The sequence below is a fragment of the Triturus cristatus genome, chromosome 1_1 (genome assembly GCF_964204655.1).
Source record: "Triturus cristatus chromosome 1_1, aTriCri1.1, whole genome shotgun sequence".
Lineage (NCBI taxonomy): Eukaryota > Metazoa > Chordata > Amphibia > Caudata > Salamandridae > Triturus > Triturus cristatus.
Genome location: NC_140579.1, coordinates 880697281 through 880721875, shown reverse-complemented (window position 1 = coordinate 880721875; position 24595 = coordinate 880697281). Strand labels below are relative to the sequence as shown.

General features: G+C 48.2%; 1 protein-coding gene across 7 annotated transcripts in view; it reads right to left on the bottom strand.

Moving 5' to 3' along the window:
- The window catches only part of LOC146871232 (ATP-dependent chromatin remodeler CHD8-like), a 2388691-nt gene that overhangs the window by 1495241 nt on the left and 868855 nt on the right, over positions 1-24595 (bottom strand). For all 7 annotated transcript variants that reach the window (XM_085650618.1, XM_085650635.1, XM_085650640.1 and 4 more), the window contains exon 20: positions 8573-8683. In XM_085650618.1, coding sequence (XP_085506744.1) covers positions 8573-8683 — 111 coding nt within the window. The remainder of the gene's footprint in view (positions 1-8572; positions 8684-24595) is intronic.

Here is a 24595-nt window from a genome sequence, read left to right as displayed (position 1 = left end):
AATGCTAAAATTACATAGGTTTGCATTGTAGTACCCCTACCTTCATAACCCAGAAGGAAAAAAGGAAGCACTAAACAATTGTCATACAATAATGCTTTATTGCCATAAAGCAAACTTGTAATTGCAGGCATTTGCCTGTAGGCTGCAGCAGAGTACTAAGAAACAAAGAAAACTGACACCTTGCCTTTAAGGGATTAGAGTAGGGGTACCGTGCCTTTAAGACCTGCAGGAGACCCCTTGCTCCCATGATGCACCACAGGTGGCAGTTAGGTCAGTTCTTTTTGACGGTGCATATGCACCTGAGTAGATCTGCAATCAATAAACAATAACTTGAAGAGAATGCTCGTCCGGGGAGGTGGGTGGGTCGCTAATGACTTTGATGAGTATACCCCTGGATGAGAACTAGGATTATAGGTAAGTAACTAATCCTACTCATCCAGGGAAAACTCATCAATAGTCATAATCTATGAATAGAGTAGCAAGCCCATATCCAAAGTCTCGCGGACGAGCAACAGAGCATATAGAACATGAAGTAACATCACATTCAAACAGCAGCTATGCAAACAAATTCCTCAAAGAGGCCTGTGCATCTGAATCTAGGCAGTAATGGCATGTAAAGGTATGTATCGAGCGCCATGTAGCCGCCTTGCAAATCTCAGATAAAGGAATGTTGCGAAGGAGAGCTGTAGTAGAAGCTTTCCCTCTGGTAGAGTGTGCTCGTGGTCTGCCCTGCAGAACCTTGTTGGCTAGTTGGTAGGACAAGGCTATACAGGAGACGATCCATCTAGAAATAGATCTTTTGGAAGCAGCCAGCCCGGTATTTGTTGAACCATAATTGACAAAGCCGGTCAGACTTCCTAAGTGGAAGGGTTTTAGCAAGGTAAAACTTCAATACCCTCCGGAGGTCTAGAGAATGTAAAGCTCTCTCTTCCGGGGGAGTGGTTGGCTGAGGAAAGAAAGTGGGAAACGTGATAATCTGATTGATGTGAAAATCCGAGAACACCTTGGGAAGGAAACTCTGATCAGTCCGCAGCACCACTCTATTGGCATGGAAAACAGTGTAAGGCTCCTTGCAGCACAGGGCCTGAATCTCACTCACCCTGCGGGCTGAAGTGATGGCTACTAAAAAAGCAGCCTGCCAGGTCAAATGCTGCAAAGATGCCTTATGAATAGGCTCGAAAGGAGCACCCATCAATTTGGTGAGGACAATGTTAAGCTCCCAGGGAGGCGAAGGGGACCTCACTGGTGGAAACACTTTCTTAAGCCCCTCTGGGAAATCATTGACCACAGGCATTTGAAAGAATGAGGTCTGGGTAGGAGACTTTCAATATGCTGTGATAGTAGCTAAGTGGACCCTGATGGAGGTTGGGATGAAACACTCTCCCCTCGTTCTTGGTCAGTAAGTCCGGGCGGCAGGGCAGCATCCGGTGTGGAACCTCTGACAGTTGGAGGAGATCCGGGTACCACCACTGGCGTGGCCACTCCGGCGCTATCAGGATCATTCTGATGTTGGTCCTGTAGAATGTCTGTATGACCGCCGGGATTAGAGGGAGCGGAGGAAAAGAGTACAACAATGTCTGCGACCAGCTGATCAAAAGTGCATTCCACCGTGATCCCTACTGGGGGAATCTGGACGCGAAGACGGGGCATTTCGTGTTTGCCGCGTCTGCTAACAGATCGATATCTGGCACTCCCCATTGCCGAAAGACCTCCTGAGCGACATCTTCATTGAGCACCCAGTCGTGGGCTTCTACAAAGTCTCTGCTGAGGCCGTCTGCCTGCACGTTCAGGGTTCCTGGAAGGTGGACTACGACGACTTGAGAGACCTCTCACCAGCAGCCACTGCCAAATGGATTGGGCTTCCAGAGACAGGACTCGTGACCTGGTGCCTCCTTGCTTGTTCAGATAGAACACTGTTGTTGTGTTGTCTGTCTGAATCTGAATGTGGCTGGATTGAAGAGAAGGATACAGGGATTTGAGCGCCAGATGGACCGCCCGTAGCTCCAAGAAGTTGATGTGATAACTTCTTTCTTTCTCGGTCCAGAGACCTTGTACCTGAAGCTGACCCATATGAGCACCCCAGCCTTGCATTGAGGCATCTGTGACCACTGTCTGTGTTGGAGGCATCTGATGAAAAGGGACACCTTGCAGCAGGTGAGAACGTTTCATCCACCATCTGATGGAGTCCCTGGCAGCTTGGTGGAGAGAGACACGATCTTCCCAGCAACCTGACCTCTGAGACTATTGATCTTCGAGTGCCTGTTGTAGAGGCCGCATGTAAAGGCGTGCATTGGGCACAATGTAGATGCACGAGGCCATCGAACCCAGTAGTGAAGACACTTGCCTGGCTGTGGGAAGTGCAGTGTCGAGAAGAGTGTGGTACTTGAGAAGCACTGATGACAACCTCTCCTCCGAAGGACACACGCTTGCCTCTGCGGAGTCCAGAGAGGCGCACAGATAGTGTATCGGTTGAGTGGGGTTGAGGACCGACTTCTTGTAGTTGACTTGCAACCCCAAAGAATGCAGCAGGTTGAGGCAGTATGAGAGATGGCTCTGGAGTAGGACAGGTGTGGAGCTTTTCAGGAGCCAGTCTCGGTATAGACTAAGATCTGCCGCCTGCGGAGGAAGGCAGCCACCACCGCCATGCACTTGGAGAATGTCCGTGGGGCGGATTTTAGGCCGAACGGAAGCACTCTATATTGGTAGTGGTGACGAGAGACCTGAAACCTGAGAAATTTGCGATGTTTCACTGAGAAAGGAAGGTGAAAGTAGGCGTCCTGCAGGTCGATGGCACACATCCAGTCTCCCTGGTGAAGGAGCGGAAAGATTTGATGCAGGGCTAGCATTTGCAATTTTTCCTTTCTGATAAACCTGTTCAGCAGGCGCAGGTCGAGGATAGGTCTGTACTCTTTGGCTACTCCTCGCTTTTGGACTAGGAAGTAGCAAGAGTATACCCCTGGTTTCTTTGGAGAGGTGGGACCTCCTCTATGGCCCTCTATGGCCGGAGGATAGATACTTCGTCCTGTAAAATCAGACTTTGAAGTTGAGGAAGGCGCTTCAATTGCGGGGGCACTTGCGGAGGGGGAGACTTGAACCTTAGCAAGTAACCATGCTGCACAATATTCAGCACCCATTTGACTCTTGCTATGGTTTCCCACTCTTCCAGGTGAAAAACTATACTCCCTCCTACTGGAGTGGCGAACAGGTGCAGAGGAAGCAATGCCTCACTGTTTGGGAGGCTGGTTAGTGGTGGACTGTTGCTGCTTGTTGTTCCCTCCTCCTCTGCCACGACCCCTCTGCTGGAATTGGGACCTCTGCTGGTTCTGGGAGGGCCATTGAGGGGTTTGAACCCTCTGCTGGAAGGAACGTTTGTCACCCTGACTAAAGCGCTTCCGGTATTCTTTGCGCTTCTCCAGACCTACAGCCTTGACAGTATCCAGCTATGTCTTCATCTTGTTCATCTCATGGGCGTGAGCCCCGAACAAGGAGGAGCCGTTAAATGGAAGATTCTGAATCTTTTTCTGTGCATCAGGCTTGAGGCCTGTGAGGCGCAGCCAGGCTGAGCGCCGTGAACAGATGCCATGGGAGTAACCATGAGCGGCGAGATCTGAAGCGTCCGCTGCCGTACTTATAACTTGATTGGCTACTAACCCACCTTCTAGCAGAATTTCGCTGAAGTCCTACCGGTCTTCTTTGGGGAGCTTCTCGGTGAACCTTGACAGGGAGTCCCAAAGGGACCTGTCATATCGCCCGAGAAGGGCTGAGGCACTTGCAATCTTCATGTAAGAAGCCGACGTATTGCACATTTTCCTGTGATAGGAGTCCATCTGCTTACTGTCCTTCTCTGGGGGGACAGAAGATGACGCAGACGCCGAATGAGACCTCATGGCTGCAGCCACAATGACGAAGTCAGCTGGTGGATCAGATCTGAGAAATAAGGGATCCTCGGCTGGGGGCTTATACTTTTTGGCAAACCTGGATGGTACGGAGCCCAGCGTAGCAGGGGTGAGGAATGTGGCCATAGCTGGTTCCAAGAATCCTGGCACCAAAGGAAGCAGCAGTCTAGGAGCTGTGCCATGATAAAAGGTGTCGAAGATGATAGATGTGGGAACTACAGGGGTATGGCAAAGTGATGTTTAGTTTCTTCGCACCCCTACCCAGGACATTGTGAAGGTCGCGATGTCATCGATTGGAGACACCCGTGATGGAGGGGTCTGAGAATAGTCCCGGACCGAGGACCTCGTGGAGGAAGACCATGTGGGCGATCTCGTTCGTCTCCTCTTATGGGGACGGTCGTGATGAGAGCTGAGACGACCCCTGGACCTTGATGGGTGCCTGGAAGGTGATCTTGGTCTTCTGGGGGGAGACCGACGACCCCTGCACCGTGATCGGTGCGTGGACGGTGATCTTGGTCTTCTGAGGGGAGACTTGCTTCTCTGAGGAGAGATCCTAGAAGGCGAGTAAGTGCGAGAGTAGTCCGAGCCCGGACTTCTGCAGTCACCTGTCCAGACACCTTCCAGCCAGCGAGGCGACAGACTGTACTTCTCTCCAGCTTTGGGAGATTTCTCCGGTGAAATTTACACAATATGCAGTCCTAGGGATGATGACTGGTCCCCAAATGACGTCTCATCCACCATCGGCGTCGATCGAGGGGGATCTGCTATGGGAACACCGTCCCGCTCTCAACGGTGGTCTCGACGTCGATCGTCTACAGCGATGTGGAGACCTCGACGTCGACCTTCGCCGTCGGCCTGGTGATCTCGACGTCGATCTCTAATGGCGCCGAGTTGGCGTCGATCTTCTTGACGTCGAGTGATGGGACTTCGACGAAGCTCTCAACGTCAACAAGCCCACTTGCGGCGAGATGTTAGTCATCGTGACTCTCGACGCCGTCCCCCTCGAGGGTGGCGGAGTGTCTAGACGTCGACTTTTCAGGTCTCTCAGGACCCACAGCTTTCGAGCCCGAAGTGCTGTGCATCAACGCCGACTTACTTGCATGCGGCAGAGAATCTCGACGTCGAGATGGAGATTTGTCCCACGACGCTGAAGAGTGTCAGGGTCTCTTCGACTGCGAATCTCCCGTTACCTTCTTCTTTCTGGACTCAGGAGAGTTGGTATGTCGCCGTTGTCGGTGTTGTTTGCTTGAAGAAGGTGGTTTGAAGACTCCATGGTCACCTCCATGATGGCTTTGTCCTTTTCCAGCTGGGCATAACGTTTTATGCGTTCTCTGTCACGCAGAGTCCGCCTGGAAAATTTCTGGCAGTGGAAACACTGGTCAGGATTGTGTGAGGAAGGAAGACAATACACACAGAGTGTGAATCTGCCTGTGCCATCTTGCCACAGGAAGGGCATTTCCTGAATAAGGCAGGCATTCTGACTGGAAAAAAATTATGGTAAGACCAAAAAAACAGTAGAATAAGCCTTTAGGAGTCAGAAAATGTTGAGTTTGCTGAGAAAAATATCAATTAAATCACTTTCAGTCAAAAAACTGAAAAGCTCAAGCTCCAGGATCCTCATAGAAGGAGCCGGAAAAAAGAACTGACCTAACTGCCACCTGTGGTGCATCAAGGGAGCAATGGGTCTCCTGCAGGTCTTAAAGGCACGGTGCCCCTACTCTAATGCCTTAAAGGCAAGGTGTCAGTTTTCTTTGTTTCTTAGAACTCTGCTGCAGCCTACAGGCAAATGCCTGCAATTACAAGTTTGCTTTATGGCAATAAAGCATTATTGTATGACAATTGTTTAGTGCTTCCTTTTTTCCTTATGGATTAGGAAGGTAGGGGTACTACAATGCAAACCTATGTAATTTCAGCATTTTTGCCATGTTGTTAACATTTTAGGCTGAATGTATATGTTTTCACAGATGCATAAATATATGTATATATATATATACATTTTCTATATGCTCCGGGATCCCACACATGGGCGGGGATTATTCATAGATTATGACTATTGATGAGTATCCCCTGGATAAGAACTGCAGTTTAAACGCGTCCGGTGTTGACGGGAGAAACGGAAAGTTAAGGAAGGCAGGTCCTCCGGGGTTTGTGAGGTTGCTGGCTGATGGACACGCCGGGATTCCGCAGTAGCAGTTTCGAGGGGAGACAGGCCTGTAGGGCTGGGGCCAAGTCAGTGGGCGTCGTCCTCTTGTTAGCTCTGCGCGGCTCTTCGTCCTTCTCCTTATTTTCTTTTCTTGTTGTTGCTGGATCTGAGAAGGAAGGTTCAGGGTGCCCCTAAATACTAAATTTAGGGGCGTTACATGTAGGTAAAGTGCATGGACCAATGGGTCCCTTCCCTGGGGTGGGTACACCCCCTATTCTGCCACTCTCCAGTGGGAGGGGGGCAGGAACCTGTCCCTGGTTGGCCGGGGCCCCCCCATCCTCAAGATGGCGGGGACCCGAGGTTGTGCTTTACCTCGCCTCCCCCACCTTACGGGTGGAGTTGGCAGAGGTGGGCACACCTCTCTTCCTCACTTGTTTTTCCCGCCAGTTCTCCTGCCCCAAAGTGAGGGGTAGAACCAGTGGGGACCTGGTGCTGAAAGCAGCAAATGGTCTGGAGAGGCTCACAAAGGCGGCATGCCTTTGAAGCTTCTCCTTCGTGAACCCTGCCCATCCTAGGGGAGGCTTGGCACCTTGTCCCATGATGTGCATTGTTTCAGGCCCCCGAGAGCAGCAAGCTCTAGACCCAGGGGTCCAGAAACATGACTGGTGGTGGAAGCCTAAGCAGCCACTCAGTCAGGTCACTAGGAGTTGGTCGAATTTCAGGGGACATCTCCAAGATGCCCTCTGTTGTGCATTGTACATTAAATCCCACACTGGTATCAGTGTGGGTTTAATGTGCTGAGAAGTTTGATACCAAACTTCCCAGTCTTCAGTGTAGCCGTTATGGTGCTGTGGAGTTCATAATGACAAACTCCCAGCACCATATACTCTAATGGCAGCACTGCACTTACAGTGCCCAGGAATGGATTTGGGCACTGTAGGGGTACGAGTCTCATGCACCTGTGCACTCACCACTGGCATAGGGCACCCAGCTAGAGGGGTGACTGATGTATGCCAGGGCAGTGGTTTGTAGGCATGGCACATAGGGATGTGTGCCATGTCAACTCTTCACTTTGTTCTGCACCAAGGCACTCAGTCTGCAAAGACTGTGTGAGTGTCAGGGTACAGGGCCTCTGAGGGTGCCACAATGAGTGCTGCAGCCCTTAGAGGCCTTCTCTGGTCACAGTGCCCTGGTTACCTGCGGTACCATTTTAGCAGGGGCTGACATGTGGCCAGAGATGCCAATTGGGTTTAGGCTTCAATGCAGTTTTAGGGAAGGAACATAGGCCCTGGGTACCTGATTAGCAGGAGCCCAAGGTACACTCAGTCAAAGAACATCAGCAATTCAAGAAAAGTGGGGTCATACCATGCAAGAAAGAGGGCACTTTCTCACAGGCGTGGGTCAGAAGCTTGCATTGGCATCTTTTCTGGTTGGGGAGCCAGTGGAGGTCTCAGGTGCTTGGTGATGTGGGCCCTTTTGGGCAGGTTGAGGATCAGTCTGGCTGGTGCATTCTGCACACTGGAAAACTGTAGGAAAAGGGTCTAAAAAGACCAAGGAATAATTCTGAATACTGAGACGCAGAAGCAAAGCAATTGTCAGGGCACATGAGTAGCTCATGCTTGCGTATCCATTCAAAGAAGACCCAGCCTGCCAGTTAGGGCTGGACTGTCCCAGGAGAGTCTGGACTAACCTGCATATGGCTGAGCCCTAACTGAGGTGGCATGGTGGGCGAAAGAATGATGGGTTGGAATGCTACCCGGAGCAATTGGCAGTTGTTAGACAAATTGAAAGCTTTTCTCCCATCACCTATTGGGTGTTTGAAGAAGTCTACTAATCATTTCCCGGACATAGAGACACATCAAGGGACAGCTATCCAGTTAAGAATGTGCCTGCAAATAACTGTTCCAACTGAGAAAAAGAAGGAGGAAGCACAGATTTACCAATTGTTGCAAACTGTTAGAAGGGCACAAATGCTAGCTACCATGAGACATCTTTAAAGACACCTCAGTCCACAGGTGAAAATGGAGACTTCGGAAGGATCCAATTGATCTTTCAAACATCAAACCTTATGACCTGGCTAAAACGTAAATTGACAGCTGAAGAACTTATTTTATCTGCATTTTCTTTTACACACAATTACACACGGGAGATTGCACATACATTTGCTTTTACATACAGTTACACTGCGAGACAGATCTAGTAATTTGTCAAGAACTGTATTTTTTCCAAGGTCTCGAAGCAAGGATTAGAAACCAGGTTCAAAGACAGCAAACAATGAACTAGACTACATCCCATCCTATGAGGACATCTGGTGTACACAAACCCACCAGCAATCAGAAGCAAAGCCTTGCAAGTGCCACAATTTCAGTTTTAGTCTCCCTTCCCTCCTTATGCTACTCTACCCAGGCAGACCTAAATCTTTAAACATCACCTTGACATCCAGTCATGCATCAAGATCTGCCAATTACAGTCCATCACTAAACTCTCCCTCGTTATTCACATTATATAGATAGATTTTTACCAAATACTTTACCTTGCTGTTAATAGAATCTATGTCGAGATCAGCTTTCTTGGCCCACTTCTGCCAGAAGTTAGGATCATCCAATGCAATGTCTGTCCTGTTTTCAGATGCTACAAAGCTCGCCTAAAGCAAAAAAAACCCAGATAATATTAGTTAACCAGATGGCATGCTTCATGCTCTATGGGTTACATTTATGCTATATTTATACAGATGTAAAGGGTTTGGGGCTTCTAGACTCATTCCCTGTTCATTCCAAAAAACAGAATGGGGGACAGAAAGGAAGAACAATAGTTACTTACCTGTAATCTGTGGTTCTCCAGTATTGGTGTCTTTCATAGATTCACATGCCTGAATCATTCCCCGTCGTCGGAGTGGGAGTCCCACGGTACATAAAAAAGCAATAATTATGCATATACCAAACAAAAAACCCTGGTAACCTGAACCAGGAAGTAAAGTAGCCTAAGCTACAAGGGAAAAAACTTCCACAGCTATGACTATCACTGTCATTATATACAGTCCAAACTGCAGCCAATCAGGCGACAGCACCCACCAGAATGTTCTCCTCATAGGCTCAGGCTGTCAGATTTTCTTGCACAGGAGTGAAGTAATATACCATAACCTAAAAAGCCTCTGAGGGGAGGTGGGCGGGTTGCATGTGAATCTATGAAAGACACCAATACTGGAGAACCACAGATTACAGGTAAGTAACTATTGTTCTTCTCCAGTATTTGGGGTGTCTTTCATAGATTCACATGCCTGAATCAGAGTAGATAGCAGTACATAACCTTATGCTCATAAGACGCCACTTTTTATATAGACCATATACATTATGAAACAGTATAACCATACTGTGAGAAGTTGGACTGATGTATGATGTCACTAGTTCTAGTGTACACCTTATATCAGTCCAAATACCCTTATGGTGATTGGTTGTAAAGTCAACCTTATAGACCAGCTATCCTAGTGGTAGCATGGACAAGAGCAGTCTTAGGCTAAACTCTGAATGGCATGTGAAGCCAGCTGTGATACCATATATAATCCCTTGAATACCAAATGAAAGGACACCACAACAGATATATATATATAAAATAAAGTGTATTTATTCTAGTCAAACCCTCAGCACTCTTTATGAGATTAGAGGTAAGTACAACACAGTCTTATTTAAGCATACATTAAGTCACACAGGTAAGTAATACAGTTAGGCCCTAGGGGCCACGCAAACCATATACTAAGTAAGTGGTATAAGAACCACTGTCACGGAAATAGAATAGGCCTAGGCCTAGGGAATCGCTGGGGCTACACTACACTAGCGTTAGTTAGGAAGTGGGAGGCCCACGGGATTCGTGTGCAGAGTGGAAACACTCACGCGTAATGCGTAAAAGTCAATAGCAATAGTACAGTTTAGAAAACGGTAGATTTAGGACACTTCCGGAGTAGCTAGGAAGTTGAGACTTGAAAACTAGACACTAGGATAGTCACTATCCTGATGAGCACCGGAGTACCCAAGTTACCTAGCCCACAGGCTGCGGGTGCATAGGGGTGAAGATGCGTCGTTTTCGTCGTCGACTCCTATGGATGCCTGAAGAAAGATGCTGACAGGCAGTCAGTGAAGAGTGTCCGGTGGATCCCAAGGCTGGGATCAAGAAGAGAAGAAACCTGCAAGCAGAAGGGACAGAGTCAAGGTCACTAGCCAGTGACCACGTGGAACCAGGAAGGAACCAGGCGATGTCGTGAAGATTGCAGGTGAAGGTGAAGCTTGTCGCTGCAGCCAGGAGGACCAGGAAGCGTCGAGGACGACCAGGACCAGGAGGCGAGCTGTCCCACGAAGGCTCTTGCTGTCGGCGGCGTCGAAGTTGAACTAGGACTCACCAAGCCTTGGCAAGCGGAACCCACGAAGAACGAAGGACTTGCTTCTGATGCAGACCAGGAAGGTCTGGGGTGCTTCTTCTTTGCAGAGAAGCGGGAGCCAGTCTGGAGGAGCCAAACCAGCACAGAAGATTTCAGGGTGCGTCGTCACAGAGGCCACTAGCCAGCGGGCAAGCAACCGGACAGATGCGGCAAGCAGGAAAATGCTGAAGGGCCCCACGCAGGACTCGTGGAGTGTGGGGGGCTGATCTTCGGTGCAGATGGTGCTTGGGGTTGGGGCTTCTCAATCCCCGGTGCACAACTTAGAGGGTACCTCAGGAGCTGCGCTGTAAGTTACTAGCCACTTTTTCCAGGTAGCCGGTCCCACGTCGCTCGTCGCCTCCACGGATCTCAGCTCTGCTGCAGATGTGGATGAGGGTCGGAGAAGTCTGGAAGTCAAGGCTCTGGTCGGGCTCTGCAGTCGGTTCCTCGTAGAACGGTCGCAAAGCAAAGGGTAGTCTCTTGATGGTGCCTGTTTGCACAGGGTAGCCACTCCTTGGCTACAAGGGAGATTCTTCAGTCTTCTTCTTTCGTCGAATGTCGAAGGTCCAGAGTTTCTGTTCAGTTTTGCAGGTTCAGGATAATCTAAAGTCTTGAGGCCCAACTCCCACTCTTATACTAATCTGGGGGGCTGGGATACCTGCTAGGTCACGCCTTATGGGTGGGACCTGGGAGGGGGTGGTTACACCCACTTCCCTTTGTCCAGTTTCGCGCCAGAGCTGGGGCTGGAGTGCCCCAGCGCCGGTTTGAACTGGACTATGCAAGGAACACCTTGTGTGCCCCAGGCATGTCTCATTCCTTTCAGCCCACCCTGCCCCAATACACTAAAGGCTGTCTGGGGAGGTGCTAGCACCTCCCCAAGCAGGAAACCTATTGTCCAGGCCTCCCTGGCTGGGATCACTCCCAGCTGCAGGAGGTCAGACTTGTGTCGTGGCAGCAGCATCCATGTTGTGATGCTGAGGCTTTGGTCAGAGGCCAACAGTTGAAGTATGATTTTAACATGTCTTTCCCTCTAGAAGGGGGGAATAATATTCTCATGTCCAGAAATGGCATGGGGGTATTATCCCACAGTGTTAGACACCTTACACGACATGTTTCGATAAAGCCAAACCATAGTTACCATAACCGTTTAAGATTATAAGGCACTTTAAGAGTATATGGTATTCTATATCATAGAACAGCTATAAGGACAAGGTTCCGAAAGCTGCAGACAGGCTCAGCTCATGCTAGAGCACCATCTCACATGTTACCAAGCACTCTGCCTCCAGGATTGTCAAGGCCTGCCATAGGAGTGACTGATAGGTACACATGTGTCTATATGTAAGTTAGGTATAGGAATACTACACCTAAGCAAGGGGTGATTACACGACCTTGCCCCAGCTGAGTGATCAGCCAGTTGTGTCAAAATGGAAGGCCAGGCCAGGGGTGGCATAATACATGCTGCAGCCCCTGGTAGGCCTAGGGTACACCTATGCCCTGGGTACCTAGGGTACACTGTACAGGGGCCAATAAGGTGATCCTATCCAAATGGGTTATGCACCTAAAGTACATAGTATTAATTTAGAGAGAGAACAGCAGGGCTGTGGGTCTGATTAGCAGGCCCACAGCCACATCTAAGTCGAAAACCAGTAAAGCAAAAGCAAAAAGTGGGGGTGAACATAGAAAGCAGACCCTACTCTCCTACACATACAGAAATACACGTGTTTCAATTTATGCAAAACAATTTCACATCACAAAAAGCGTCTTATAAAAGCATAGCGGAGGAGGGAGAACAGAGGCTCACCTTATTTGAAAAGATTACGTAGAACAGCTTGTCCCACTGAACCATCCGCATCACTTGCAGCTTCCAAACAGTAGTGTCTGGTAAACGTATGGCAGCTGGACCATGTTGCCGCTTTACAGATCTGGTGAAGAGGCACACCGGCGAATAGAGCTGTAGATGACGAGATTGCTCTCGTAGAGTGTGCTCTTGGGGTCGCTTGTACTGGTCTTCCAGCTTGATCATGGCATAAACAAATTGCAGCTGAGATCCAACGAGCTATGGTTGGCTTTGATACTGAATGGCCTTGACGTGATCTGCCATAAGCTACCAAGAGCTGGTCCGATTTGCGCAGTGGTGCTGTACGTTGTAAGTAAAACTTCAGACATCTTTTGATGTCTAGGGAATGCAAGGCCCTTTCTGCAGCTGTTTGCGGATTTGGGAAGAAAGTTTTCAAAACTATGGGTTCATTAAGATGGAAATCCGTCGGGACCTTTGGCATAAATTTTGGATTAGTGCGCAGCACCACAGAATCAGATGTGAATTGCAGAAAGGGTGGATGAATAGTGAACGCTTGCAGGTCACTAACCCTTCTTGTAGAAGTTAGAGCCAATAATAAAGAAACCTTCCAAGAAAGGAACTTTAGATCCGCCTTGTGGATGGGCTCGAAAGGATGCCTCATTAGTTGTGAAAGCACTATATTAAGGTGCCAAGAAGGAGGCGGATGCCGAATAGGCGGAAACATCCTAAATAGCCCCTTAAAAAATTGTTGGATGACTCTGTTGGAATAGAGAGAGTTAGTACCATCCTGTCGGAATCTTAAAATTGCAGCCAAGAACACCTTCAAAGTAGAGTGGGAAAGACCAGACCTCGCCAATTGTAGAAAGAAAGGCAGAAGTTGTTCCGGCTTTGCGTGGATCGGATGGAGATTAACGGATTGACACCACATGCAAAACCTCTTCCACTTTAGTTTGTAGGTTTTAACAGTTGCTGGTGCTCGAGCATTGGCCAAAACCTCTTGGCAGTCTGGAGGGATATCTAGGTGTGCAAATTCAAGCTGTTGAGGAGCCATGCCGCTAATCTCAGCGATGCTGGGTCTGGATGACAAATTTGACCGTTCTGAAGGGTCAGAAGACATGGAATTGGTCGAAATTGTATGGGCTCGGCCTCTGAGAGGAGGAGAAGCTCTGTAAACCAGTACTGGCGGGGCCACCTGGGAGCAATTAAGATCATGCGGCAAGGCTGTTTGATCTTGCGCAGAACTCGTGGAACCAACGGGATCGGTGGAAAGGCGTAAGCATATATTTGCGACCAATTCATCGAAAAGGCATTCCCCAGCGAGTCCTTGTGGGGAGCCCAACTTGCGAAGAATGGGCATTTGCGGTTCTGGCTGGTCGCAAAGAGGTCTATATCGGGATGCCCCCATTCGTGAAACACTTCGTCTAGGAATGGTTGGTGTAACTCCCATTCGTGATTCGACGTTGTGGTCCTGCTGAGGGAATCCGCCAGAACATTCGTGATTCCCGGGACATGAATGGCTTTGAGGTTGATCTTGTGGCGGATCGCCCAATCCCAAATCTCTTGCGCTTGCTGGGATAGGAGGGCTGACCTCGTCCCGCCTTGTTTGTTCAAGTAATGCATACCTGTTGTGTTGTCTGTTCTTACAAGTATGCATGCTCCTCGGATGATGGTCTGGAAGGATTTTAGAGCCAGGAATATGGCTCGCAGTTCTAGCAGGTTGATATGCCACTTTCTTTGTTCTAGAGTCCACCTGCCGTTGACTGTCATTCCTTGAAGGTGCGCTCCCCAACCCTCGAGGGATGCGTCTGTGGTGACTGTGAAATCCGGCATTTCGACCAGAAATGGGCAACCCTCTTTCAAGTGGTCCATCTGACTCCACCATTGAAAGGCCTCTCGCATTCGTGGGGTGATGTGAATGAGATCCTCGAATGACCCTGTGATCTGAAGCCATTGCAGATTGAGTTCCTCCTGCAACGGTCTCATTCTGTACCGACAGTTGGGAATGAGATAAATGCAAGACGAAATCATCCCTAGGAAGGATTTGTATACACGGACTGAAACGCACTCTTTTGAAAGTAGTGAGCGCGCAAGATTGCATATCTTGGTTTGCCTTTCTTTTGATACGAAGGCTTTGGCCAGATCCGTCTTCAACGTCGCTCCTAGAAACGTTCTTCTTTGCGAAGGAATTAGATGTGATTTCTCCAGATTTGTTGATAGACCCAGGGATTGGAAGAGTAAGAGGCATTTCTGAACATGCTCGGATGCTACCTTGGCGGAACTCGCCTTGATAAGGCAGTCGTCCAGGTACGGGAATATCTGAACTCCCTGCAGACGGAGATGCGCAGTCACTGGCGCTATGACCTTTGTGAAGACTCTGGGTGCAGAACGGAGTCCAAATGGGAGGACTCTGAATTGGAAATCCCTGCCAGCCACTCTGAACCGTAGATATTTTCTGTGCCTTGGTAGGATTGGTACATGAAAATAGGCGTCCTGCAGGTCGAGGGTGGCCATGTAATCTCCCATCGAAAGCAACTGCAGAATTTCTTGGAGCGTCAACATCCGGAAAGACATTTTCTTTAGAAATTGGTTGAGGGCGCGAAGGTCGAGAATTGGACGCCACTCTCCTGATTTTTTCCGGATGAGGAAAAATCTTGAGTAAAAGCCCGTTCCATTTTGTAAGAGAGGGACTTTTTCGATTGCTCCCTTTTTGAATCATCAAATTTATTTGGGGAAAAAGCTCCTTGAGATGAGCAGGGGGTGGACCTTTGGGAGGAGAATTTGGTGGAATTTTTGTGAATTCCAGAGCATGGCCTCTGGATATTATATCTAATACCCACTTGTCTGAGGTAATCTTGGACCAATTTGAATAAAAGTGGGATATTTGACCTCCAATTCTTGTACGTGGGAACGGTAGAGATGGTGGCAGGTGGCTGAACTCATTGCTTCTTACCGGACTCTCGTCCGCGAAAGGACTGCTTCTTACGCGACTGCAAATATTGTTGATTTCGCTGTCCGTAATACTGCTGGCGATAATTCTGAGATCTTTGGTTATACTGAAAGGTTTGAAAGGAACGCTGTTGGTTATTACCTCCCGTGCTAGAGAAGGATCCACGTCCTCTGGCTCCCCGGAAGGTAGATTTTCGGAATTGCAAACTACCCAGGGACCTAGCCGTCTCCGTATCCTTTTTTATTGCCTGTAGCGCTTCATCTACATGTGCACCGAACAAGGATTCACCATCAAATGGCATGTCTATAATTTTAGACTGCACCTCCTGGTGAAACGATGTTGATTTCAGCCAGCCCTGCCTTCTCAGCACTGCGGCTCCTGCCAGCTGCCTGAAACCAGTTGATGCCACATCCACTGCTGCGTCGATGATTTCCGCAGACGCATACTCTCCTTCCTGCCGGATCTTTATAGCCTCGGATTTTGAAGGCTCCGGTAACATGTCGAGGAAAGGAGAGATGTCGGACCACATCTGGCGGTCGTATCGCCCTAAAATCGCCAGGGAGTTTGCAGCCCGAACTGTGGTGGCTGCCATCGTAGACACTTTCTTTCCTATTGCGTCCAACCTTCTACCATCTCTATCAGGTGGAGCTGATATGGGCGTTGAAGGATTTCTAGCCCGTCTCTGAGCCGCTTGTGCTATAACCGAGTCTGCCTTAGGTTGACCAATCAGGCATGCTGGTGAATTACTTGGGGCTCTATATTTCTTGTCCAGCCTTGGTAACACTTCTGGAAGAGAATTAGGGGTAGCCATCAGTCTCAATCCCTCCTTCCAAATAAAGTCAATGATTGGGATTGCCCGAACCTACTTCCTTGGTTGGTCCTTGAAGTCATACAGGAAGCAGTCATCTTCCTTTGTTTCCATGGGAATCAGGAATCTCTTGGTCGCTCTTTCCATAAGTGAATGGAAATTCCCAATGTCCACCGGGGGAGAGTCCACCGGAGCTGGAGCACTTGGAGAAGGAGTTTGTACTTGGTAATGATCCCTCTCCGACATGATAGATTGATCATCTACCTCTCCTTCCTCCCTTTCATCGTCTGAAACCTGCAATTGCCGAGATGGCAACGGAGAAGGTGGTCTTGGTGACTGGAGAGACAACTGTACTCGTGGTCTGGGTGTTGCCGGAAGAGATTCCGCCGTTTCCGAAGGAGGAAAACGTCTATAGTAATCTTGCAACATATACTGCAGATTATCAAGTAGTTCCAATGGCATTTGACCAGATGGCACTGGTGCAGGTGGTGTTGGCTGTGGTTCCATATTAGGATGTTCGTACTGTTCATCCTCATCATCCTCATCTTGATATTTGATGAGAAGCTCCGATGCAGTCCGAAATCTCTCATCTTCTTCGGAGTCGTTATCCTCCGATTGTAAAAGTTGCGCTGGTAATTTTAGAGGCGATATAGCCTCTAAAGACGATCCTCTACGCTGAAGAAGCGTAGATGCTGGTGACTTTTGATCAGACACGACAGACGACGAAGTCGCAGTCCATACCTGCATATCCATGCAGGTAGATAGAGAAGGTGGTAACACTCGTGTCGACTGAACCAATCCTGACGTTAAAGCCATTTTCGATGACGAGGCTGTTTTCGTCGATGAGATGGCATCCGTCGACGATGGGACAATCTTCGCCGACGACGATGCCGACAACGAGGCAATCTTCGTTGACGAGGGTGCCGTCGACGGGGCAAGCTTCGTCGACCAGGTCGTCTTAGTCGACGAGGTCGTCTTCGTCGACGGCGTCCAAAAAACCGCGGCCTGTTGTTTCGGTCTTCTGAGGGGTTTGAGACCTGTTCTCAAGTTCTTTGACGCCCCGACCAGGCAACTGGTGATCCAGGCTACTATCATCTCTCGCCTGGATTACGCCAGTTCTCTCCTGGCTGGGGCTAATCAGTCTGAACTAACCCGTTTACAACGGGTTCAGAATGCTGCGGCAAGGGCGATCGTGGGCCTGCCCAGATTCTGCTCGGTGACAGGTGTCCTCCGCTCCCTACACTGGCTTCCGGTTAGGAAGCGCATCCTCTTCAAGGTATTGTGTCTTGCTTTTAAAATCTTGCGAGGCACAGGCCTGGAGATCCTGTTGAGTTGTCTGTCGTTCTATGTTCCTGCCCGCAGCCTTCGCTCTCAGGGTCTGGCCCTTGCGGTGGTTCCCAGATTCAGGCTTAGCCGCATGGGAGGCCGCTCGTTTAGGGTTATGGCTGCGTCAGCATGGAACTCCCTGCCTGTTGAGATCCATATGTTGGAGGACCTTTTGACCTTTCGGAGGGCTATAAAAACCTTCTTATTTTAGCTCTCTTCAAGTATCTGTTTTTAGCTTGTGGTTATGTTACGTGCTACCTTGTCTCTGCGCCAGGACGCTCCTTGGCTGGAGTATCTGTGCGCACAATAAATAACCGTAACATAACATAACATCTTCGTCGACGGGGTTTTCTTCGTCAACGAGGTATTCTTCGTCGGCGAAGCAACTGTCGACGGTGCCACAATCTTCGTCGACGGAGTAGACGTCGACGAAGTAGTCGGCGGAGCCAGCTTCTTGATTCTTACCGTCGACGGAACAGAGACGAGAGATGACACTTCCCTCGTCGACGAGATGGGTTTTACACTCACCGAAACCAGCGTCGACGGCGATGAAGCTGATGACATTATCATTGTAGGTCTCGGCGACGAGAATGTAATCGTCGACGTTGAAATCGCGTCGACGATAATAACTGTCGACGCCACTGCCGTCGACGGCGCCGTCGACGACGGCAATCTCACCTGAGGTGATTTCTTGTCAGGAAAACTCTTAGCTGGCTGGGTTTTTCCTGCTTTCCTAGGGGGCGTAGAGGGCTTGGATCCTGAAGGTGGAGATGTCTTCTTAGATGAAGATGAAGACGAAGACTGCCCCAAGCCCTTAACAGACTGGGCTCTCCTCAACACCTTTGCCCCAGTAGAAGAAGATTCTTCCTCAGCCACCCTTTTTCTGGACGAGATAGAGGATCCAGAGGCAGTTTCTATCTCTGATAAAGGAGCATCATTATCCTTAAGCTTCTGTAGCCACAGAAGAAGGCGTCCTTCCCTATCCCTTAAGGTCTTCTGAGAGAAGGTGCGGCAAATCTTGCACTCCTTCACCTCATGATCAGGATAGAGGCAATAGATGCATTTTTTGTGAGGGTCTTCAGAAAAAAGCCTAAGCTTTCCGCAGGACTCACAAGATCTGAAGAGTGATTTCTTTGTAGTTGACATCCTAGAAGTTGTAGAAACAGCAGAAACTTGAAGAACTGAGCAGAGCTCAGGGAGACTCCCTTCACACGACGTGCGGTAGAAAATCTGACAGCCTGAGCCTCTGAGGAGAACATTCTGGTGGGTGCTGTCGCCTGATTGGCTGCAGTTTGGACTGTATATAATGACAGTGATAGTCATAGCTGTGGAAGTTGTTTCCCTTGTAGCTTAGGCTACTTTAATTCCTGGTTCAGGTTACCAGGGTTTTTTGTTTGGTATATGCATAATTATTGCTTTTTTATGTACCGTGGGACTCCCACTCCGACGACGGGGAATGATTCAGGCATGTGAATCTATGAAAGACACCCCAAATACTGGAGAAAACTTACTTACCATCATGGGTAGCTTGTTCAATCATAGAACATCTCAGTTTATAGGCAGGATCACACATCCCAAACTAAATCACTGAGCCTCTTCAAAATGTCTTTGTCTTATTAAACTGCTATTTTTTTCCAATTTTAACAAAAAAAGATTAATAACCCGGTATTTGTAAAGTGCGAACTAATCACCCCTAAGGGTCTCAAGGCACTGGGGGCCGTCGGGGAGATTAAGCAAGATATTCCCCAGTCAAATGGTGCTGCCGCCGGGGATGGAACCGTGAGCCACATGCTACAGAGTCAGCCGCCCTGGCCGCTGCGCCACACCTCTCCCTAAATTAGAATACAATCTAGCTTTAAACGCACATAGGTTATTGTAGTACTATAATTGTCTTTAAAATGGATAAATACAAAGAAAATTAAGCTTGTTAGGTAAAACATTCCCATTTAAGCAATTGGGTTTTGCTACTTTAAAGGTAGCTAGGTTACTATGAAATAGGGATCTCATTACAATCATCTAAGTAAGAATATGGATCTCAATCACTAAGGGCTTGATTTAAATATTGGTGGGTAGTGTTCGTACCATCGACATGGCAGAGTAATTAACAACTGCCAAGGCGAGGGTATTCTGCATACCACATTTAGGGATGTCCGCCAGCCCAGGAGATATCTCCTGCAGTTCCAGTAAACCCGATCACAGAGGTTCCTGTAAAAGCAATTGAAGTGTGTAAGAAAGTGCCCTCAAGTGCCCTCTTTTTGCATGGTTGCCCCACTTTTTGCTGAATTGCTGATGTACTTCGACTGAGTGTGCCCTGGGTTCCTGCCAAACAGGTGCCCAGGTCAACGTTCTTTCCCTAAACTGCATTAAAAGAAAACCCAATTGGCACACTTTGGCCACAGGTCAGTCCCTTGTAAATGCTACCACAGGTACTGTGGCCAGGAAAGTTCTCTAATGGCTGCAGCACTTATTGTGACACCCTCAAAGGAGATGTATATACACAGAAAGCCAGGCGTTTGGGTGCAGAACAAAGTGAAGAGTCTCTCTCTCTCTCCCCCCACCTCCCTCCCTCTCCCCCTTCTCTCCCCCACAGAAGAAAGTGAAGAGTCAGAATGCCACACTTCCCTGTGTGCCATGCCTACAACCCACTGCCCTGGCATAGGTCAGCCACCCCTCCAGCTGGGTGCACTATACCAGTGGTGAGGGTACAGGTGCATGAGCCCGGTACCCCTATAAGGTCTAAGCCAATGCTTAGACATTGTAAGTGTAGTAATGACATTAAGTGTATATGGTGCTGAAGTTTGTCATTACAAACTCCACAGTATCATAATGGCTACACTGAAAACTGAGAAGTTTGGTATAAAACTTCTCAGCACATTAATCCCACACTGATGCCAGTGTGTGATCTAATAAAAAATACACTCGGAGGGCATCTTAGAGATGGCCCCTGTAGGAAGCTGGTTGTATATACTATACCAAAGTGAGGTATAGTGTCCACAGAGTCCAGTGGATCCCCAAAGGTAGGCAGAGGTAAAGTTAGATAGCACCTCACTCTCTATTTGTGGTAGAGTAGTAAGGCAGTATCAGAGGACACAGTTAAGCATTTGTTGTGCACACTCAGCCAGCAAATGAATTCACACACTCAAAGACTGAACTTCAGAAAAGTTGTTTTTGTATGAAAATATTCTTTTAGTTATTTTATTTTCTAGAACCAAGCAAGCCTGGCACAGGTAAACAAGCAAATACTTTACAGTAGAAATGCAGTTTGTAAACAATTTGAATTGAAATTGTATATGCACTTTGTATTGACTTACAGGATGGGTTGCAGAGAAATGCAAAACTTTGTAAATACAGTACATAGATTTGAACGGGCTTTTCAGTAAAATACCAAGTCAGTTATTTTTTTGATTACTTTTCTTACTCAGAGTAGTATGCCTGGATACTACTCTGAGACATTTACTGTAACCAGGTAAGTAAAATCATTTTGGTTAAATGGTACAAATGTAAAGAATATGAACATAAGTTACTTATCCGGAAACTTTGGTTCTCCAGTATTGGTGTCTTTCATAGATTCACATGCTTGAATCATTCCCCGTCGAAGTGGAAGTCCCACGGTACATAAAATAAATATATATATATATATATATATATATATATATATATATATATATATATATATATATATATATATATATATATATATATATATATATATATAGTATAACAATAGCATAGCTAACAAATTCCATAGGAAGTATTGTAGCATAGCAATCAATAGGAAAAAACATGTCACTTTATTAGCTCCTCCAAGTCATTAGATATAGTCCAAACTCCAGCCAATCAGGCATCAGCACCCTCTAGAACCTTCTCCCCAGAGGCTCAGTCCCTCAGATTTCCTAGCACGAGAGTGACATAATAGTCAAGTAAACGAGGGGAGCCTCTTCAGGCAGATGGGTGGTTCGCATGTGAATTTATGAAAGACACCAATACTGGAGAACTACAGTTAAGTACCTTATGTTCTTCTCCAGTATAACTGCTGTTAAAGTTATTTGATGATAAATCGGCCAGTTCCAGATCTGCTGGGCCTGTAGGGACCTTGTGCCTCCTTGTTTGTTCACAAAAGGCATGCTTGTCGTGTTGTCCGTCAGGATCAACACTGCAGCACCTTGAAGAAGGGTGCGAAAAGACTTTAGCGCCAGGAATATCGCCACTAGCTCCAAAAGGTTTATGTGCCAAGTACGTTGCTGAGCATCCCATTTTCCCTTGACTGAGAGACGCTGAAGACGCTCCCCCCCATCCCTCGAGGGAAGCATTTGTTGTAAGGATGAAACTTGGATCGTCATCTAAAAAGTAACGGCCTGCTGAGATGTTTGTCCAGTGAGTCCACCATAGCAATGCTTTGTGCATCCGAGATGTGATGACGATTACATCGTCGAAAGACCCTGAGACCTGTTGCCATGGTTTGTTGAATTCCTCCTGCAAGGGTCTCATTTTGAGACTACAGTTGAGAATTAGAGGGATGCAGAAAGATAGCATTCCCAGAAGCGACTTGAACTGTCGAACAGTAACGGAATTTCTTATACTTAGAAGAGATGCCAGTTTGGAAATTCGTAGTTGCCTTTCGTTTGATACATGCGCCTTTGCTGTCGGAGTATTTATCACGGCTCCAAAGAAAGTCCTAACTTGAGAAGGGGTGAAGTGTGACTTCTCCAGATTTATGGACAGGCCCAGTGACTGAAACAGAGACCGGCATGTTTGAGTGTGTCTCGTTGCAACTGCAAACGACTGCACTTTTATAAGGCAGTCTTCGAGGTAGGGAAATATTTGGACGCCCGCTTGACGAAGGTGTGCCATCACCAGTGCCAAAACCTTGGTGAACACTCGGGGCGCAGAGCAGAGGCCGAAGGGTAGGACTTTGAATTGGAAGTCTCTGCACGCCACTCTGAAGCGCAGGAATTTTCTGTGTCTGGGTAATATGGGGCCATTGAAAATAGTCATCTTGAAGGTCTAGTGTTGTCATGTAATCTCCTTGAGATAGTAATTGAAGTACTTTTTGGAGAGACAACATCCAAAATGATGGATTTTTTAGGAACTTGAGGGAGCGAAGGTCCAGGATGGGGCGCCAATCCCCTGATTTTTTCTTTATGAGGAAGAATCTCGAATAGAAACCTGCACCCCTTTGTAAGTTTGGAACCCCTTCGATCGCTCCTTTTTGTAACATGACTTTGATTTGGCATAATAGTTCTTTCAGATGGGCCGGAGGAGAACCTCTGGGAGGAGAATTTGGGGGAAATATTACAAATTCTAGGGTGCGTCCTCTGGACACTGTCCAAAACCCATCGATCTGTAGTGATGGCAGGCCAGTTTGAGAAGAAATGGGAGATTCGTCCTCCAACTTTGACTGGGTTGTTGAGTTGAGTGATCGGTAGGTGGCGGCTATCATTGCTTTTTTGAGGCATATCTGCCTCTGTAGCAAGATTTTCCTCTGTACTGCTTATAAGAGGCAGCTGGTGGTTGACGATACGTCTGCTGTTGCTGTGAGGAAGAGTAAAGTTGTTGTCCCTGATCAGACTGGTACTACCTGTTCTGATTGTAACCTCCTCCAAAGGAATATGGGGAACCATGACCCCTCGCACCACGAAAAGGCTGTTTCTTAAATTGTAAAGTGCCAAGAGCATGTGCGATGTAAGGAATATGCTACTTACCAGTATGCATCTGTTCTTGGCATGTAGAGCTGCAGATCTACACACTTTTGCATAGATCGCCATCTGGTGTTGGGCCCGAATGTTTGCAGTTTGTTTTTCCTCTTGGAAAGTCTTTGCAAGTCACGAGGTCGGTGACTCCTCTCTTGGATCGCATTGCGCATGGGCTTCAGCTCCATCCTCAGATTGTTTTTCGACAACAGGGAAAGATGGAGCGTAGTAATAACAGTGAAGAAACCCATGTGTGTTGTATCTAAATAAGATAGACTGGAACAGATACAGGTAGTCGGGGAGGCGCGTGGGCGTGTGTAGATCTGCAGGAGTGTGGCTCAATGGTTAGAGCGGCAGACCCTGAAGCAGAGTTCTGGCCAGGGACCAGGGTTCGATTCCCGCCTTGGCGGGGCTCGGGCTCAATTTCCTCGGACCTGTCTATTCTCGCCTCGGTGCCTATTCCAATCACGGGCCCCACGCTGCAACTCTGGGCAATAGCTTGCTTAGCCTCCACACCGGCCCCAACAGCGCTAAGGATGCCTGGCTTCACCCTGGGGGTGCCCAGGAGTGGACACTTCACAGGGAAAGCCAGGAGGGGTTCCACAGCGGTATGAGTATCAGCGCCAGGAAACCGCAAAGGCGACACCGCAAGGTGGCCGTCTGGTGACAGTGCGCTCTATAAGTACCTTTACATTTACATTTACATTTACATGCCAACATATGCATACTGGTAAGTAGCATATTCCGTTCGAGGAATATGAGCTGCAGATTACACACTTTTGCATAGACTATATAGCAGTTCCCAACCCTAGCGGCGACCACCGATGTGTTGCAGTGGTTAGAAGGAATATGCTACTTACCAGTATGCGTCTGTTCTTGGCATGTAGAGCTGCAGAGTCACACACTGAGGATAAGATCGCCATCGGGTGTTGGGCTCGGATGATTGCAGGTTGTTGTTGTCTTCGGAAGAAGCCTTTGGTCACGAGGTTGGTGACTCCTCCCCTGGACAACAGTGCGCATGGGCATCCACTCCATCGTCAGATTGTTTTTTCGCCATGATGGGAAAAGATGGAGTGTATAGGAATGAAAGAAAGGATGTCCATGTGTAATGTCTTCGTAAGACGGATGCTGGAACAGATACAGGTCCCGGGGAGGCGGGCGGGCGTGTGTGACTCTGCAGCTCTACATGCCAAGAACAGATGCATACTGGTAAGTAGCATATTCCGTTCGAGGCATATGAGCTGCAGATCACACACTGAGGATAGATTATACAGCAGTGCTTCCCCTTAGCGGTGGTCGCCTGTATCCGTTGCAGCAGCTTGAAATAAAGTTTTTAGGACAGCCAGGCCCACTGAGGCCTGTTGTTCGGCCTGCACGTCAACACAGTAGTGTTTAGTGAAGGTATGCGGGGTAGACCACGTGGCTGCCTTGCAAATGTCTTCTAAGGGAATGTTACCCAAGAAGGCCATAGAAGCCCCTATTTTACGCGTGGAGTGCGCCCTAGGGGGAACTGTAAGTGTACGTTTAGCCTTTAGGTAGCATATTTGGATGCATTTAACTATCCACCGGGCTATACCGG